At 63.3% G+C, this 18185-nt stretch overlaps 2 protein-coding genes across 3 annotated transcripts; one reads left to right on the top strand and one right to left on the bottom strand.

Annotated features, from left to right (window-relative positions):
• Positions 1-1316: 1316 nt before the first annotated feature.
• Positions 1317-11057, top strand: TJP3 (tight junction protein 3). 2 transcript variants are annotated; one of them, XM_059489662.1, is made up of 20 exons: positions 1317-1365; positions 4068-4235; positions 4326-4450; positions 4651-4753; positions 4931-5345; positions 5639-5742; positions 6481-6640; positions 6727-6814; positions 6997-7061; positions 7192-7267; positions 7405-7561; positions 7771-7879; positions 8309-8528; positions 8831-9027; positions 9231-9326; positions 9551-9621; positions 9723-10034; positions 10153-10380; positions 10611-10654; positions 10762-11057. In XM_059489662.1, the coding sequence occupies exons 2-20, from the start codon at positions 4188-4190 to the stop codon at positions 10859-10861; spliced, it is 2718 nt and encodes a 905-aa protein (XP_059345645.1). In that variant the 5' UTR covers positions 1317-1365; positions 4068-4187; the 3' UTR covers positions 10862-11057. The 2 variants fall into 2 exon arrangements, with proteins under 2 accessions (XP_059345645.1, XP_059345646.1); XM_059489663.1 differs by having other exon boundaries at positions 10611-10948.
• Positions 11058-11930: 873 nt separating this feature from the next.
• APBA3 (amyloid beta precursor protein binding family A member 3) lies at positions 11931-18042 on the bottom strand. Its single transcript, XM_059489751.1, has 10 exons — positions 17126-18042; positions 16637-16676; positions 16087-16232; positions 15862-15948; positions 15170-15328; positions 14647-14826; positions 14229-14441; positions 13167-13286; positions 12298-12438; positions 11931-12204 (listed from the first exon to the last, which is right to left on the bottom strand). Exons 1-10 carry the CDS (start codon positions 17912-17914, stop codon positions 12133-12135), a joined length of 1947 nt encoding a protein of 648 aa, XP_059345734.1. The 5' UTR covers positions 17915-18042; the 3' UTR covers positions 11931-12132.
• Between the last annotated feature and the right edge of the window lie 143 nt (positions 18043-18185).

Raw genomic sequence — 18185 nt, 5'->3', positions numbered from 1 at the left:
GGCAACGGAGGCGCGGCCTGTTGATGCTCATGGCGGCGGGGGCGTGGCCTGTGGGTGCCCATGGCGGCGGGGGCGTGGCGCAGGCGGAGGGGCGTGTCCCGGCGGGGGCGTGTCCCGCCCTGCGCGGCAGAGCCCGTGCCCCCCGTCCCGTCGCGGTTCGGGTCCCACCGCGCTGCCCCGGCCGGACCGGGGCCCTCCGCGAGCCTTCCCGGTGCCGGGTGGTGCCTACCCGCCCCTCGCTCCACCCCCAATCGTCTCCGAGAGCTCCCGGTAACCGGACAACTCCGGGCTGGACGGGGCCTGCCGTGCACCGGGACCCAGACACGCTCCCTCTTTCGTGCGCGGCCCCGGCGCCGTTCAGCGCCGCCGATTCCCAGCCCAAGCCGGGGCCCGGCTCCTCCCGGCCCCGCGGCACCATCTAGTGGCGCCGCCCGGCCCGGGTCAGCCGCGGGGTGCGGGTCAGCCCGGGCCGGCCCCGCCGGTTCTCGGAGCCCCGGGGCCACGCGTGCCCCGCATGGGTTGCCGCTGCCGGGAGGCAACGCCGGGGCCATCGGCACTAATGAGGCTGCTCGGCGGCGCCGGGCCCCGCCAGAGGGGCTCCCGGCTGTGGCTGGTCCTAGGGAGCGGCTCCCGGGGCTCGGGCGGGAGCGGCGGGGCTCGGGCGGGAGCTGCCGGTGCCGAGCAGCGAGCGGAGGGGCAGGCGGCGGCATGGCTCCGGCTCCGGGCTGGCGGCTGCGGGCCGGGGGCTTCCGCAGAAACTGGTCCCCCCACGCCGCTCCGGCGCTGGGCTGGGAGCGGTACCGGCCCCGGCGGGAGGCGGAGAAGCGCGGCGTGGACCTGATCGCTGTCAGCGCCGGAAAGCGGCCCCGCGGAACCAGGGATGGCGGGGACCTGGTCCTCAGGTGCGGACAGGGGCAAGGGAAGGGGAGGAGAGGGGGCAGCAGCCATCACCAGCTTCCCCCACATCTCCCAGGACAGGGATCTCAAGGCTGGCCCCCGTGTCTGTCCCCTCTTGGGACGATGGGTAACGCTGGGAGGGTTTGGGAGTCTGGGACAGAGTCCCACCGCTTCCCTGGACAGGACGAGGACTGGGGCAGAGGAGCCAGCATCCTGCAAGCCTGTCCCGGTGCAGCGCTGGGACGGCGATGAGTGCAGGTGGCTGAGCCGCCATCGCGGTGGATGACAGCAGGGACAGCCCTCCGGGAGAGCTGCTGTGCCCGGGGAGCTGCCCCCGGAACCCCCTTCCTGCTCCTTCCCCGCTGCAGGCAGAGTCTGGGCCACAAAGGGTTACGCAAGGCACCCTGGAGTGACACCACTGCCACCAGCCCGGGCGCTCCGCTCCTTCCTGGTCGGATCCCAGGCTCGGTGAGTGCCTCATTCTGTCCCCCGGGATCTGTCAGTCCTGCTTTCTGGCTTTCAGCTGTGCTTTCACTTGGGGAACTGGCCGTGCTTTGTCCCTCCCTGGCTGGCTCCAGGGCACAGTGACCCTCCTGGAGCTGTGCCCCACAGCACGGAGACACCCCGAGGGTCGGAGCTCCCCGCCCCGGGGCTGCAGGACGTGCCGCTCTGCTGCCGACTTACCCTCGGTCCGGGGCAGCCCTTCCAGAGACCTTTCCCAGGGCAGGGGGTCGGGATCAGCGCTTTGGGTGGGCTTGGGACAGAGCAGCCTCTGGGGGATCCGGACCTCGGTGCTGCATGGCCAGGACCAGACGAGGGACGAGGCTGAGAGCAGATACCTCGCTGGTCCCAGGATGAGGAGCTCTGTCAGGGGAGGGGGTTAGGAAACATTTTGGGTGGTGGGGCTGGTTGTGTGCACGGCTGGGGCGAGCTGTGTGTGTCACTTTCCGATAAAGGACCCCCCGACTCGTGGCTGTCCCCATGGCGGGCGGTGTCACCCGGGGCCAGGCACAGCCCGAACCGGGCACCTGGCCGTGGGCTGAGCTGCCCCAGCACAGCTTGGCTTTGTTTGGTGCCACGGTCCGTGTGTGGGGCTCCCGGCGCTGCCGGTGTCCGGTGCTGGGTGTGTCGCGGTCAGCTCTGCCCAGATACTGCCTCTCCCTGCGGGGCCATTCCAGCTGCGCGCTGGTTTCTGTCGCAAACCGGCTCAGCCGGCTCCTCCTGCTGCCAGCCTCGGCCTTGGGCAGGTGCAGGCCCTGCGCCAGGCCTTGGGGGAGACTGGGGACAGGGACAGGGCTTGGTGGCACCGTAGGCACGCTGCCTGTGCCGCTGGAGCTGCTGCCATCCCCTTGCTGCTCCAGCCACTGCCTGGAGAGAGCAACGGGCACCAGGGTGGTGGGACAGTAGTGGGAGCCAGGTGGGGACAGTGAGGGGCTGTATTGGGTGGCTTTAGCCCAGCAGATGTCACCACCCTAGGGAGGGGGATGATCTGGCTGCTCCAGGTTGGTCTCTCTTGGCCCTATATTTCCCACCGTGTAACCTGTAGGTGTCCAGGGAGCACAAACAACACTGGTGACACAGCTGAAACCACCCCAATGCCACTCTGGGAGTTCCTGCTCATTATCAACTTCCCCAGTGCCAGGACAGCGGGTGCTGCCACCCTGGGGTCCTGCCCAGCCCTAGCTGCCCCCGGTCCCGCGTGTCCCTGGGCGGCAGGGTGGCACTCGGGCTGGTTTCGGCAGCTGGTGACGCACAGGGGACTCTGCCCTCCCCGCCCGTGGCTGCAGCATTCACCTGCCTGTCGGGTGAATGATTACCCCAGGCCTCCCCCAGCCCTCCCTGCGCTGCACTGGGCTGGGGCTCGTTTCAGGCTGGTCTCATTTGGGGGGCTGCCCACGGGATGTCCTGGTGCCAGGCTGTGCTGCCTCACTTGCCCAGGGCTGGCTGCCCACTGCCACACCCCTGATGTGGCACCACCCTGGCATTGCCCACGAGATGTCTCTGTCCCACCAAAGCTGCCCTGTGGCCAATTCCCAAAGGGCTTGTGGAGGTTTTGAGCTCCCTGTGGTACCAATGTGAGCATCCCTGGCAGGGCTGAAGGTGTCTGAGCTGTGCTGGGAGCTGTTAGGAATGAGCACAGGCACTCCAGAGCCCTCAGACACCACGGCCATGTGGTGCCATGGGTACTGAGGGTGTGCAGTTTGGAGAAGGGTGCTCAGGGGACCTCATTGCTCTCCCAAAAGGAGATTGTAGTGAGGTGGGCATCAGCCTCTTCTGCCAAGTGTCAGGACCAGAGGAAATGGCCTCAAACTGCACCAATGGAGGTTCAGATTACATACTAAACATTTTTTTTTTTCACTGAAAGTGTGGTCAGGCAATGTTGTTGTCCAGAGAGGTGCGGGAGTCATCGTCCCTGGAAGCATTCAAGAGGCATCTGGATGTGGCACTTGGGGACATGGTTTAGGGGAGATTATGGTGAGGTGGAGTGACAGCTGGATTTGATGATCTTGAAGGCCTTTTCCTGCTTTGATGGTTTTGTGAGGCCCTGAACAAAGTGACCTGTCCCTGTCCCACCCCACGGGAACTGGTGGAAGGCTCTGGTCGTGCTGTCTCCCACCATGTCTCTCTGGGTTCATGCTGACATTACCTACAGGGAACCAGGAGCTGGTGGAGATCCCTAGGCCCATCCCAGAAGTTTCAGCCTCAAGGGGACATTATTCTGTCAGTCAGGCTTGTTTGCCTCAGGTGGAAAACACTGGATTTGGGGAAAACCCAGAGAAATCAAATGGTGAAACTGGGGCAGTGGTGCTGCCAAACCAGCTGGCAGAGCTGCCAAAGCCCAGAGTGGGTGGACAGGCACTAAGAACAGTATCCCAAGGCCTGGCAGCTCCAGGAGGACAGAGGATGGCATGGACAGGGTCCCAGCCATGGAGATGAGTCCTGTGCTTGCCCTGTGTAAAGCCCCCCTTTGCATGGACCCGTGTCTGAGGGGATGGAGATGGATCCCCAGGGGTGATGTCGTGGTGCACAGGCAGCTCTGGGTTCAGCAGGGTTAGCTGGGGTGTGCCACAGCTGCCAGTCCCAGTGTCCTGGCACCCTGGGGCTCTGTCCCCTGCGGCCTCACAGTCCCTGTGCTCATGGCTTAGCTTTGCTGCTGCTCTGTGTTGCAGCCTGATGCTGGGTTGAGGAAGGGGCTGGCGGCTGGAAAGAGGAGCCGGAGCCACTCAGAGCCCCCCGGCCGTGCGGCTGCCACCGAGCCCCTGCCCAGCCTGAGCTGGTGGGTGCCCAGCATGGAGGAGATGGTGATCTGGGAGCAGCACACGGTGACACTGAGCAAGGTCAGTCTGTCCTGGGGTGGTTCCACCGTGGAAGGGGACGGGGTCTGTCCGGTCAACTCTGCCTGAGCCCCTTCTGCCCACCCCCACCAGGACCCTCACCGGGGCTTTGGATTTGCTGTCTCCGGAGGCCGTGACCATCCCAACAGGACAACTGGGGACACAGCGGTGTTTGTTTCAGATGTGGTGTCTGGGGGACCAGCAATGGGTCAGCTCCAGTGAGTGCACAGGGACATGGGGTCAGAGGGGGGGATCACTGCCAGCAAGGGTGGGAGGGATGGAGAATCGCTCCTGCTGGGACAGGGCCAGCACCACTGTTGCCTTGCCTGGCTGGAATGGGGTGTGCTCACCACCCCACCAGCACCCTGGGCTGGGAGCTGTGCCTGGGACAGCATTGCAGCTGCATTTTCCCTCCCAGGAAGAAGGATCACATCGTGATGGTGAACGGCATTTCCATGGAGAACGTCCCGTCTTCTCTTGCCATCCAGACACTTAAAACCTGTGGCAAGATCGCCAACATTGTGAGTGTGCTCTGTGGTGGGATGGGGGCTGGAGTCATGCTCATGCCGGTGCCTGTCCCCATCCCAGATCCCCTGTCCACATGTGCCCGAGGTTTGGGGCTTGGGAATTGCTCCAGGGACATCTCCTGGCAGACACAGCTGTGCCATCATCCTCCTCTGCTCACTGTGCACCTGCAGACACTGAAAAGGCCGAAGAAGGTTCAGCTCCCCGTGAGCAAGAGCAGCCCTGGGTCCCCTGCCATGGCCCGGCACTACGACTCAGATGAGGAGTACAGGCTGCAGCGCTCCCGGGATGACCTGGACCACAGCCAGGGCTACGACGGGGACTCGTCCAGCGAGAGGAGCTCTGGTCACCCGCACGACGAGCGCAGGCAGCAGCGGCTGGTGGCACGGAGCCGCAGGCGGAGCCAGGACAGCAGCCACCGCCTGCAGAGCAGCTCAGATCGGAGAGGCCAGGGCAGACGCTGCTCCTTTGGCCAGGACGGGGACACCAACGGGCTGGCCCTGGTGTCGGGCTTCAAGCGGCTGCCGTGCCAGGACGTGCCAATGAAGCCCATCACCTCGGTGCTGGTGAAGCAGAAGCAGAATGAGGGTGAGGCCCTCCTGCTCTGCTGCCCCTGGGTCTTGTTGCCTGATTTCTGGCCATGCCTTCCCCCAGGGAGGAGATGATGGCTGGGTGGTGCCAGGGCCTGGCTGCAGCAAGGGGACAGTGCATGCCATGCTGGGTGCACTAAACCTCCTCCCCTCAGCTGGGGGCTACAGAGCTCGGCTTTGGCTTGCCAGTACCCCAAGGGGAGCTGGGGCTTGTGGGGGTGGTGCTGAGCAGGGACCTGGAGGGGATCTTGCATCTGCCTGATTCTACCATCACGGCTCTCTCTGGTGCAGAGTATGGCCTGAAGCTGGGGAGTCAGCTTTTCATCAAGCACATCGTGGAGAGCGGGCTGGCGGCCAAGGGCAACTCCTTGCAGGAGGGAGACCTCATCCTGAAGGTATGGGGGCCCTGGGGTGCAGGGCACTCACTGGGAGTCTCATCTGCCCCTCTTTGGAGGGCTCGTCCCTGGCTGGTGTCACTGCCAGGGCCCAGACACGGCCATGCTGGAGGCAGTTCTGCCTGTGCCCACTCCCTGCCCCATTCCCCTGACTGTCCCCACGGGGTGTGGTCCCCCACTGTGTGTCCATGTCCCACTGGATGACAGTCACAGGTGTTTGTCAGATAAAACAATGCTTAAAGTACTTGGGGAGGAGGAAATAGAAGGGAGGAAGACCCTTTGTTTGCACACCTGGTCCAGGCAGACCCGTGGCTGCTGGGACCTGGTGCTAAAGTGACTCTGGGGAGATCTCAGCCCAGAGCCTGCTTGGGGCCTGACTCCCTGCATCAGGCCTGGGCATGGAAGGACAGTGCTGGGCCCAGGGCAAAGGAAAACTGAGGTTCAGGTGTCTGAGGGGTCCTGCAATCCTGCCTGCAGGCAGAGCCCCGGGCAGGTGGAAGTGGATGTTAACAAAGCATGCTAATGGTTTAATGATTTCCTCTGTACAAAGTGAGGTCACACTGGGAAGCAGCCAGGAACAGGGACAGAATAGGTGAAGCTGCAGGAGCTGGGGCTGGCCTGGAGGAGCTGGGAAGGGAGCAGGAAGATGGCAATCAGAGTATCCCATCCCCTGGGGTGTTCCTGGGGGTGGCTTTCCCAGGAGCAGGTGCCCTGAGGCCTCCCACTCTGCCCCTCCAGATCAATGGGGTAGCCAGCCAGGACATGTCCTTGGCTGAAACCCAGCAGCTCATTGAGCAGACAGAGGGGATCCTGACCCTGCTCATCCTCCGTGACCACCGGCAGTTCCTGGTCAACATCCCCGACGTTGACAGCCAGAGCGACAGCTCCCAGATGGACGGTGAGGGGACAGTGCTGGGGCCAGGGTCAGTCACACAGCACGGGGGCTGCATGGCCCCTGCTGCATCTCCCTTCCTGTGCCTGCAGATATCTCAGACATCGACTCTGAGCTGTCCCATCCGCCATCTCCAGAGGCCTCCCCACGATCTCCAGCTGCTGCCAGGACAAAATCACCGTAAGGCCCACACTGTCACCATGAGCCCCTCTGTCCCCTGGCAGATCCTTCTGTCTTCTCCACCTGTCTGGGGATGCTGGTTCTCCATTCCTAAGCCAGTATCCCTGAAGGTGGTACTGCCATGCCCAGCTTGCTCTGCTCTCTCCACTGCCCTGCCTAAATCCTGCTCAACCTTGTTCCAGGGAGAGGGGACGATCAAGCAGGGAGCCTGTGGCCAAGGTGGCTGTAGCTGATGCTCAGGGCCCAGGTGAGTGGGCACTGGGGGGGCTCCAGGCTCCTGTGCATCTCCACTGCCCAAAGCCCCATGGAGCCATGCCAGGGCTCCCTGTGCCTCGGCACAGCCACTGCTGCTCCTAGACCAGCTCTCCTTCCTGCAGACCTTCTGGAAGCCATGGAGCAGGATGGGCACAGCCCCCTCACCAGCCTCACTGCCCGAGCTGCCCACAAGGATGGGTATGTCTGCTAGAGGCAGGGGAATGGCTGGGGGACATGAGGAGCTGCTGTGTCACAGGATTGGGGTGACAGGGTCAGCGCCTCCCTGTCCTGTCCTTGCATGTCACCACGGGGCTGACTGTCCTTCCCTGTGGCAGGTACAGCACCAACGCCAGGGTTGTGCAGTTTGTGAAGGCCAAGAGCGTGGGGCTGCGGCTGACAGGTGGCAATGATGTGGGAATCTTCGTGTCCAGCGTGCAGGAGGGGAGCCTGGCTGACATCCAGGGGGTTCAGGAAGGTGACCAGATCCTGCAGGTACCCGAGGCTGAAAATGCTCCATATGCTGCTGCATCTGGACTGGCCCCAGCACTTTTGGGTCCAATATCTCCCCAGGGTATCACCTCCAGGGTGACAAGGATCACTTCCCTCTCCCACTCTGGGCACTGCTGTCCCTGGGTCCCCTGCTGCTGCCCATGCCCTCTGTCCTACTGGCAGGACCATGTCCAAGTGCTTTTCTGTGGCAGGTGAATGACACCAGTTTCCAGAACGTGACCCGTGAGGAGGCTGTGGAATATCTCATGGCCCTGCCCCCAGGCGAGGAGGTCACACTGTGGATCCAGAGCAAGCAGGACAGTGAGTGGTGACCAGGCTCATCCTGGGCTTGTGCCTCTCCATCCTCTGTCTATTCTGGGCAAGCATCAGACCTGCTGGACTTGCCATGGCCCTTCAGGGTGGTCCTTCTTCCCCTCCTCCTCCTCCAGAGTGCTGATGGGAGGGGACCAGACCATCCCAGCCCTGTTTGTGCCTCGGCTTCCTGGAGCACAGGGGCTTTCTGGGACCATGGCTCAGCCTGGAGAGGCCAGCATGTGCTGGCGAGTCAGATCCTACTGTCCCCAGCATGCCTGAGAGTGCCATGGGAGGAAAAAGCGTCCCCAATACCCTCCTTAGGAGCAAGGGCTCCTGTGGAGCCTCCCAGCCAGCCTAGTGCCTTCCCAAATCTCTCCAGCATCTTCTTCCTCAGCCATCTCCTCCCCTGATGGTCCCTCTTGCCCTGGGCTTCAGTTTACAGGAAGATGGTCTCATCCAATGTGGGTGACTCGTTCTACATCCGGACACACTTTGACTTTGAGAAGGACACGCCGTCAGGGCTCAGCTTTGTCCGTGGGGACGTGTTCCACGTGCTGGACACCATGTACCGGGGCAGGCTGGGCAGCTGGCTGGCTGTGCGCATGGGCAGGGACCTGCAGGAGCAGGAGAAGGGCATCATCCCCAACCGGAGCAGGTAGGGATGGAGCCACGAACAGCCCCTGGACAAGCAGAGCCAGAGAAGGCTCCCAAGTGAGCCTTGCACAGGGATGGTGGGCTCAGTGAGAGGCAGGGCTGGTGGCACAGTGGTGGGAAGCGGGAGCTGGTGAAATCCCTTCTCAGGGTGGTGAGGCAGCTGACTGTCAAATTGTCCAAAGTCCCAGAGAGAGAAGTCTAGCATGGCCTCACCTGGCTGTGCCACCGAGCAAGGGTGCCAGCTTCTCCTGAGCTGCTCCTCAAACCCAGAGGCTGCAGGTCCTGAGCCCTCTCCTCTCCCAGGGCAGAGCAGATTGCCAGCCTGGAGTCAGTCCTGAAAGCCACGTCTGGAGCCAACCCCTCCGGGGCAAGGGCTGAGTTCTGGAAGCTGCGGGGCTTGCGGGGAGCCAAGAAGATGCTGCGCAAGAGCCGGGAGGACCTGTCTGCCCTCACAAAGCAGGGGCGCTACCCACCCTATGAGAGGGTGGTCCTCAAGGAAGGTGGGCACCAGGACAGCCTGACCTGCCTCGGGGACACGGCTCCTGGGGCTGCCCTGCTGTGGCTGCTGATGGGGCCTCCTCTCCTGGGAGGAGCAGGGCGAGGTGCAGGCCTGTGGGCACCATGAGGAGCAGGGCTGGGTGCCTGGGTTCTGGGAGCTCTGCCCTTGCCCCCAGCCCCCCTGAGCACCTGTGTCCTCCCACAGCCAGCTTCAAGCGGCCCGTGGTGATCCTGGGCCCCATCGCAGACATCGCTGTGCAGAAGCTGAGCAGGGAGCTGCCCGAGCTGTTCGAAATTGCCCGTAAGTGCCCCCACGCTGGGGAGAAAATGATACCCAGCAGCCAGACCCTGTGAGAGTTCCTTACCTTGGCTCCCTCCCTATGACACTCCAACACCTTCCTGGGCTAATTCACCCTTTCCCCTCCTTTCCCTGAGGGACACAGCCCTAGTGCTGGGCACGGCCACGCCCAGCCTGGGGCTGTGGGAGGTGCAGCCCCTCTCATGCCCCATCTCTGTGTCCTGCAGCGAGCGTGCCCCGAGATGGGGCATCGTCCAAGGTCATCAAGCTGGACTCGGTGCGGCAGATCGCAGAAAAGGTGAGACCGTTCCCACGTCCTTGGAGCCAGCTGGGGCCTGTGGCAAGCCCATGGCCCTCATCCCTGCTCCCAGCAGGGCTGACGGCCGTGCCCTGCCCCAGAACAAGCACGCCCTGCTGGACATCACGCCCTCGGCTGTAGAGCGCCTCAATTACGTGCAGTACTACCCCGTGGTGGTGTTCTGCGAGCCCGAGAGCCGCCAGGGCATCAAGGCCATGCGGCAGTGGCTGGCGCCCGACTCCAGGAAGAGCTCCCGGCGCCTCTATGCCCAGGCCAACAAGATGAAGAAGTATTGCAGCCACCTCTTCACGGCCACCATCAGCCTCAGTGGCAGCGGCAATGCATGGTACGAGCAGATCCAGGACATCGTAAGGACACAGCAAAGCCAGCCAGTCTGGACAACAGCAGAGCAGGTACAGGGCACGGGCTCTCTGTGGCAAGGCTGGGGCTGCAGTCAGGCAGGTGATGGGATGGGGCTGCACATGGCCCCCATGGCTGAGGTCCCATGTCTCTGTCATCCCCACCCCTCAGGCAGATGTGGCCACCGAGGACAGTCTGGACCTGCTGAACCCACCAAGCAGAGTGCCCTCAGGGTACCTGACGTGTGACAGCCGAGCCAACAGCGACTACGATGACACCACGGATGGGGAGGCGGGCGCCTACACTGACGGCGAGGCAGAGGAGGCCTACGACCAGCCTGGGCTGGCCCGTTCCTCTGAGCCAGCACAGCTGGCCCCGAGCCACAGCCAGAGTGAGCAGGTGGGTTGTCCTGGACTGGTACAAGAGCCTGGTGGGGCAGAGGAGGGTGGCACAGTGCCCAGCTCTGGAGCATGACTCCCATTCTCATGGCACAGGCAGGGTGTCACCTCTGGCTGCTGCAGGGTCCAGCTGTGTGTCTGTGCCCAGCTCTGGGTGGCTAAGGGCAAATGCCCCAGGCTGGGGCACAGCCCCTGTCCTGCCCCTGACCTCTCCCACCTCTTCTTCCCCAGGTGCCCAAACGGCCACGGCAGGGCAGGAGCTATGACAGCATCAGGTACCCTGTGCCCCGGGGTGGGGATGGCAGCTGCCCAGGGCTGGGGACAGTCCCAGCAGGGCCCTGTCCCTGTCACACAGAGCCATCAGCACCCTTCTGTTCCCCAGGGAATACGAGCACGAGGCGGTGAGGAGGAGGTTCACACGGGCCAGGGATGACTCAGACCAGGATGAAGGCTACGAGTGGGGCCCAGCCACAGATGTGTAGTGGCACGGCTGGCCTGTCCCTCCAGGGCAGCCCTGCACAGCTGGGTACAGCTGACAGCTCAGGTGGTGCCTCTGTGGCCAGGCTGGGCTGGGCCCCATCCTGCTATACCCTGCATCACCAAGTGCCTGCACTACCACGTGCCCCTTCCCTTTTGGCCACAACCACTGCTACTGGAATAAAAGGGATGTTTGGATGAGGATGGGCTGTTTTTGGGGGTGCTGGGTGGCAGCATACAGGGGACACTGTGCAGCAGGGTTGTTCTGCTGGGACCCAGGCACCTCCCTGGCCAGTGGCTCTGTGTACAACGAGGCACTGCAGGGGCACCTGGGGCCTGGCACCAGGGCAGGCCTGGGACGTGTGCCCCAGAGCTGAGTCTCCTCTGCTGCAGTCCCCCTGCAGCTCCTCAAATGCAGCCTCCCATATTTCCCAAAATTTTTATTTTTAGAGCAACCAGGCACACAGGCACAGCCAGGTCAGCACTGCTGCAGCTCTGGGGGCCCAGAGAGCTGTTCACAAAATAGCTCAAACTGCCAGGATGTGGGGCTGGGCAATGCCATGTTCCCTTCTGCTGCTGCCAGGACTATGGCTCTGGGCTGGGCTGTGCATGCAGAGCGATCCAAGGCAGCACCAGGGAAAAGCTGAGGCAGATTCCCAGCTTGGGGCAACGTGTCTAACGGAGAGTTTGCACCCCAACAGCCTCTGGCCAAGCCATGGGAGTAGAGGAGGTGCCAAGAGTGCTTCTGCCCTTAAGGCTGAGTCTGGGAGTTGCTGGGTATCCCTCAGGGGTGCCACTGTGCACCCACACATGGCTATGTGGGGTCAGCGCTACTCTGGGGCTCTGCTGCTTGTGCTCTGGAGTTGAGCTGTGCTTCCAGCACCATCCCCACCTTGGGAAAGGCACCGTTGGTGAGTGTAAAAGTACAATAGTCAGTGACTGGGTGGGGGGAGCTTTCACATAAGGCCCCCTCACCTCCCACAAGCAGAAGGCCAAGGTGAGGGACCCTGTGCAGCAGCAGGACAGGCACTGTGCAGGCACTCTGAGCTGGGGAGAGGTAATTGGAGCGGGACAGGTGCCCAAAGTGTGGCACCACAGACCTTGGTGCTGCTCAGGCTGGGTATCAGCCCCCAGTGTCCCACTGTGTCCTGAGTAAAACAAAAGAGGTGCAGACTTAGGCCCTGCTGAGGGTTCTGCTGCAGGGCTGGAGCAGAAGGCAGAGCCAGTCCTGCCTCTGCAGCCCTGGGCTCGTCCTGCCTGCCCCAGGCACGGTGGCTCAGAGGAAGAGGGGCTGCTCCTGCCCCGTCAGCAGACGGTACGTGGAGGCTGGCATGGTCTTGATGTGCACCTAGGCAGAGAGGCACAGGTTAGAGATCCCAGCCTGGCCTGGAGGGTGCTGCTCACAGCTCTGAGCCCAGCAGCTCCGTGGGGCCCAGCTCACCTCGCTGACGGCCTCGGTGAGGATCTGGATGATCTTGTCGTGCGGCGTGGCCACCACGCTCTGCCCGTTGATCTCGATGATGCGGTGCCCCACGCGGATGCCGCCCCGCTCCGCGATGCCCCCGCGCATCAGGCTGCAGATCTGGGGGGGTAGAGGGCTGTGAGAGCAGGGCTGTGCCCTCAGCCCGGCCCTGCCACCACTGCTCCAAACCCTCACGGCCCCGGAGGCTCTCAGCCAGAGCTCTGCCTGGGTGCACAGCTCCTCCAGCCCTGGGCACGCAGGGAGGGCAGGGATGTTCCTGGGCATTGCTGCCAGCAGCGCGACGTGCTGAGCTGAGGCCAGGGCAGTCCCCAGGATTTTGTCCTCCAGCTGATTCAGTCCCCCCACTGAGCCCTCCTGCTGCCCTCAGGCTGGGGCTGCAGAGACTGAGCTGCTCCCTGGGGCAACAGGAGAGCCCCACATCTCCAGTGCTAGGGGGAGCACCAGTTGGGGTGCGAGGGGGCTGTGCCACCCACCCAGCTCCCACTGAGACCAGGAATGTCCCTCTCTGCCTTCCCAACACAGCCACACGAGAGCCCAGGGCAGGGAGTAGTTCAGCACAGGGGACAGCAACAACTGTCACTGAGGTCATGCCCAGAAAGCCAGGAAGAAGCCACCACCCTGAAAGCAAACAGCTACAGAGCAGCAAGAAGAGGGATACAACCAGCAGTGCTGCAGAAAGGCTGTGAGGAGCTTTTTGCTGAGCCCTGTGACCCCTCGGCCTGGGCAGGCACCTGCAGTGTGGGAGCTGGGTGCTGGTCCCTGCACACAGCTGGCTCTGCCTGTCCCTCAGCACAGCCTGGCCCAGCTCCCATCCCACGGGCACTCACCACACCGTTCTCAACACAGAAGCCCAGCTGGTACTTGGAGTCAGGGCGTCGGATGACAGCCGTGGTGACAGGGGGACAGTGCACAATGTTCAGTGTCACCTCAGTCTGGTGCTTCAGCTCCTGGAAGGTGGGATGGGGCATGGTCAGATTTTGGAGAGCTATTCAGACTGGTTGAGGGGTGATGCAGTCCTCCTGGGGAAAAAGACAGACTCCCACATGGACTTCTGTCTGACAACTTCCCCTGGTTTCCCCTTTCCCTGTCCCCTCACTGGCTTGGTACCACTGGTGGCTGCCCCCCTCCCCTGGAGACCAATCCCCTTTGCCCTGCCCTTAGATCTGCCCCCCACCCCTTCCCCTTTTTCAGCTGCCTGCACCACGTGGTTGCTCTCTTTCTTGCTGGGTTCCCTTCAGCCACATGTGATATACTTTGCTGAACTAAAACCTTGCAAAAAGGAGCCTTTCTAGCCTCTCTCACTGAGCCAGCTGTGGTGAGTGTCGTGCGTGGATTTGGCTGCATTGCCTAAATGTTAATCCAATCTACTTTTCTACAGAAGAGGTTTGTTGGGAACAGATAATAGGCAGCAGCACCCAACATCCAACACCCACATTGCTCATGTGAGGGCTGAGGATTAGCAACTTGTTTTCAATGGGGAAACTGAGGCACACAAAGGGATACTGCAAATGCAAATGCAGGGACAAGAACTTAAAAACCCAGCCAAAGACATCCCTGCCCCTGAGGCTATGCTGTCCTTGCTTCCAGCTCCTTCCCATCCTACTGAGAGGTAGATGATGCAACAGGTTCCCTTCAGGACAGGTGCCCTCCTCCTCCTCCACCCTCCTTTTCAGGCGGGGCCACAGCAAGTACACTCCCCAGCTTTGTCCCTTTGTCCCCTGCCTTCCTCCAAGCCCTCTGAGCAGGAACTGCCACAGTCTGCAGGACAAGGATGTCTCCAAAGCTGGGGGCCCCAAAGGAATCCTGGTGTCACAGACACCCCCAGGTCATTCAGGCCAGTCCCCATCTCCCCCATGGCGTGAGGCAGGAGGTCCCCCTGCCCTGCTCACCCGGATGATGCTCTGACAGGTGCCCAGGGGCAGCCCCACCAGGCTGGTGCCGTTGACGGACATGAGGCGGTCCCCGATGCTCAGCTCGCCCGAGCGCTCCGCGGGGCCCCCGTGCATCAGGTTGGCGATGACCACGGTGGGCAGGATGGAGCCCCAGCCCGACTCCACTACGGCAATGCCCAAGATCTCCCCCTTCTGCTTCCGGATGCACACCTGGGGGGAGAACAGGGGGGTTATGGTCACAACCTCCACCAGAGCCGTGGAGCACTGTCCCGGCCCACAGCTGCACTCACAGCTGGCTGGGATGGGCTCTGGTTTTGGAGGGAGCACCTCAGGTGCACAGGGAGCCACGGAGTGGATGACACAGAGGTGCCAGTGGGTTCCCCGCACTGTCCCCACCCCTCGGAGCAGCTCTTACGTCCTTGCAGTTCTCCTGCCGGGAGAAGTGGGTCAGCTCTGTGTTGTGCTGCTCCTGGTCCTGCAGGGCACGGCTGTACTGCCGCGGGCTCAGCTCGCTGGGGTCGATGCTGTTGGCCTCCAGGAAGCGCTGGTAGGCCACGCCGAACGCCTGCCCGATGGCCTGGGCGATCACCTGGGCCTGCAGAAACACAGGGACTGTTCCTGCCTGTGCCTCAGGGCTGGAGCCAACAGCTCCCCGTGCCCTGCAGTGCCCAGCACAGGAACCGTGCTTGGGAGCTCCAGGGTGTCCTGGCTCCTTCCCTGAAGGAATGGGCCCCTGTGTGGAGCCAACCCTCCCCTGCACTCGCTGGGGCTCTGTGGAGCACAGAGATGCTCAGGTCGGGCTTCTGCCTCTCCCTAGTGGGGAGAGAGGGGTCTCTGCTGCAGCCCCAGCCCAGAACACCCAGTTATTACACTGGGATGGGACTCGGGTCCCCAGGGCCGCCCACCCACGCCAGGGACCCATGTGCTGCCTCACTCACATCAGGTGAGTGGAAGACGTGGCAGATCATCTTGTAGAGCCGCTTCTCCTCCGCCGCCTCCGAGCGCCGCGGCAGCTTCCGGCGTGCCATGAGCACCACGAGGGAGCCAATGTCGGCAATGTAGGAGATGGTCTGCAGGGAGTGGTCCATCATGGCCTCCTGGCAAGGGGAACAGGCAGAGTTCAGCCCCCTTGGGGCTGTCAGACCACGTGGGCACCGCGAGCCTGCTGGCACTGCAAGCAGGAAGGGTTTGGCCACGGTGCTGGGATGTGGCACGGCTGCCCAGCACATGTTGGGCAGAAACCATGTCTGTGCCAAAAGGTACAAACAGATCCTTCATCAAGGACTCATTTGTGTCCCTGGGTGTTGCCAGTGGACAGGGCAGCTCTTCCCTCTTGCTATAATGCAGAAACTAATCCTGAGGCAAAGAGCTCTCCAGGTTTCCAGCCTGGGTTCCCAGCAGCTCCATAGGGTGCAGGTTGCACGGGAAGCCTTGTGCAGCCACAGAGAGAGGCAAGGACATGACACAGGATGGCTATGAAGTAACATGTCCCCTCCCAGACATGTGTCCTTATCCATAGGCCATCACTAGGCAAGACCCTGCTGGCGTGGGAGCAAAGCTGAGAGCCTGAGGCCAAACAGGAACGTTGAAGCAGCCACAGAGACACGAGGTTACTGCTGTTCCTGCTCACCTGAGTGTCAGCAGTGAGCACCTTGATCCTCTGTGTGGAGACAAACAGATCCACCTCCGTCATGGGCTGGGACTCCCCCTCGGGTGCCTGCAGAATGATGGAGAGGTCACAGGACCCTGCTGGGACCCAGCCCCACAGCCAGGTGCCCTCAGGCAGACCCTGGGCGCTGCCCCACACCCATGGGGGCAAGGCTCGGGGCAGCCATGCCCCCCATCCCTCCTGCACCTTGATCCTGTCCACGGCCTCCTGCGCCTGCGCCATGCGGACGCTGGTCGGGGGGTTCCTCTCCGAGGCCAGCTGCGTGGAGCCCAGGTACTTGGCCCCAAAAATCACACCATCCAGCAAGTCCTCTGGGTCACAAGGGCCTGGAACTGAGGCGTTGGGAGGGACTGAGCAGAGGCTGCTCCCCCACCTCTGAAACTGGGGGTACCAACTCCTGCTGCCTTGTTAGCTGCATTCCTACATACAATGAAGCAGCTCAATGCTTGGTACATGGGCACCTGGCATCACTGGGGGACCAGGGCTGCTTCCCCCTTCCCTTGGTAACACATGGCACCCTTTTCCCCAAGTATACCCCCTCCCTGATCCCCGACACAGCTCCATTTCCTCAGCAAACCCTCAAACAAGCCACGTGGAGTGTGGTCCACCCACTCTGGGTGGGTGCAGAGCTGCTGTTCCCTCCCTAACCGGGACCCCGGACCATGCCCATTCAGGGTCAGAGCAGGTGGGGCAGGACTCCTCATGCTCTTGCTGCTCAAGAACAGAAGCAACTCACCCTCTTTGAAGGCTGGGCAGGATGATGGGGATTCCCTGTTCTGCAAAGTAATGAGAGAGCAAGTGAGGCTGTGGCTGAGGCCTCAGGGTTTCAGCCTGGCTAGCCCTGGAGCAGTGGGACAGCAAAGGCAGAGTGTCCCTGGGGATGGGGGAAATGGCATAGGGTCCCAGGTTTGGACAGAGCAGAACAGGGTCCTGGGGCTGGAGGGGAAGATGGCACAGAATCCCAGGAAAAGAGGGGCTGTTCGGATGCACCAGCCTCTGGGCCAGGACACACATGAACCAGCCAGCCATGCAAGCATGCATTCAGGGCAAAGCTGGTACCGAGGGTCTTGTATGAGCAATCTCGCAGTGCAAGGCCCTGTAAGACCTGAGCAAAGTCGGCCCTGGCTCTCCTTTGCCCCCATCCCAGAGCCCAGGAGGGACCAGAGCCAAGGGGCACGTCCTGGCTCCTGCTGCCCCACGGCAGCCCAAGGCACGGTGCACTCACGGTCACAGCGCCCTGAGGTGGCTGCTCTGTCCCGGCCACCAGAGCGGAAGGCAGCGCTGCCCACGCCGGCTCCGGGGAACCTTCCCGAGCAGCCTCGCAGGCAGAATCGTCCTCGCAAAGCCCCTCTCCGTAACACCAGCTGCCAGAAGGTTCTTCCTCTGAGCTCTCTGGCCTCCCCAGCCCTTCAGGCTTCTCCACAGCGGCTGGGTCCTCCTGAGCCTGCAGCATCTCCAGGTTGGTCCCAGCCAGAACATCGGAGTGGGCCAAGGGGGTCTCGGCACCAGCCTCGGGCAGTCCCCCCTCGTAGCACAGGAGGCTCAGCAAGTCCTCCCGGTCAGCCTCGGCGAAGAGCAGCCCGTGGCAGGGCCGGTGGCAGCCGGAGTGCTGCGGGCAGCACGGACGCGTCGCCAGGCCCCGGCCCGTGGCCACGTGCAGCGGGCACGGCCGGCACCGGCCCGGGCACTGCCCGCGGCCCCGCCGGGCACCGGCGCCCGAGCGGGATGGCGAACCCTGTTCTGGGGCGGACGGGCAGTCACGGAGGTTGGGGTCGAGGGTCTCAAGCTGAGCCAGCAGCCCTTGGATTTCCGAGGGTTCGTCCTCCACATCCTCGGCCCACTCGACCCCCGGTGCGGGGCGGGCGCAGGGCTCGGGGGTCTCATCCAGCTCCATGCCCGCGGTGTCGGCGCTGCTGGGGCTCCGGGGGCGCCCCGTGCCCCGAGAGGCGCTGCTGGCACCGGGCTCCCAGCGGGCAGAGCCCTGCGGCGCCTCGGGCACCTCCTCCGCTTCCATCGCCCTTCCCGAGCCCCGGCACAGCTCGGTCCGTCCGCCCGCGCCCCCCGCGAGCTCCGGGGCTCCGGCGGGCCCCGGCCCCTCCGGCCCGGAGCCGCTGCCGGGCTGCGGGGCGCTACGGGAGGGCTCCTCCGGCCGCCCGTCGCCCACACAGCGCCCAGGGGCGTCCGGTCCGTCCTCCGTGTCCATGGCCCGCGGCTCCGCGCTCTCATCGCCGCCGCCGCCGGGGGCAGGGAGCGCGGCCGCCTGGAAGTCCATAGTGGTGCCGGTG

Source organism: Ammospiza nelsoni, chromosome 27, assembly GCF_027579445.1.
Source record: "Ammospiza nelsoni isolate bAmmNel1 chromosome 27, bAmmNel1.pri, whole genome shotgun sequence".
Classification (NCBI taxonomy): Eukaryota; Metazoa; Chordata; class Aves; order Passeriformes; family Passerellidae; genus Ammospiza; species Ammospiza nelsoni.
The sequence above is the reverse complement of the archived record's forward strand: the minus strand, read 5'-3'. Positions and strand labels throughout refer to the sequence as shown.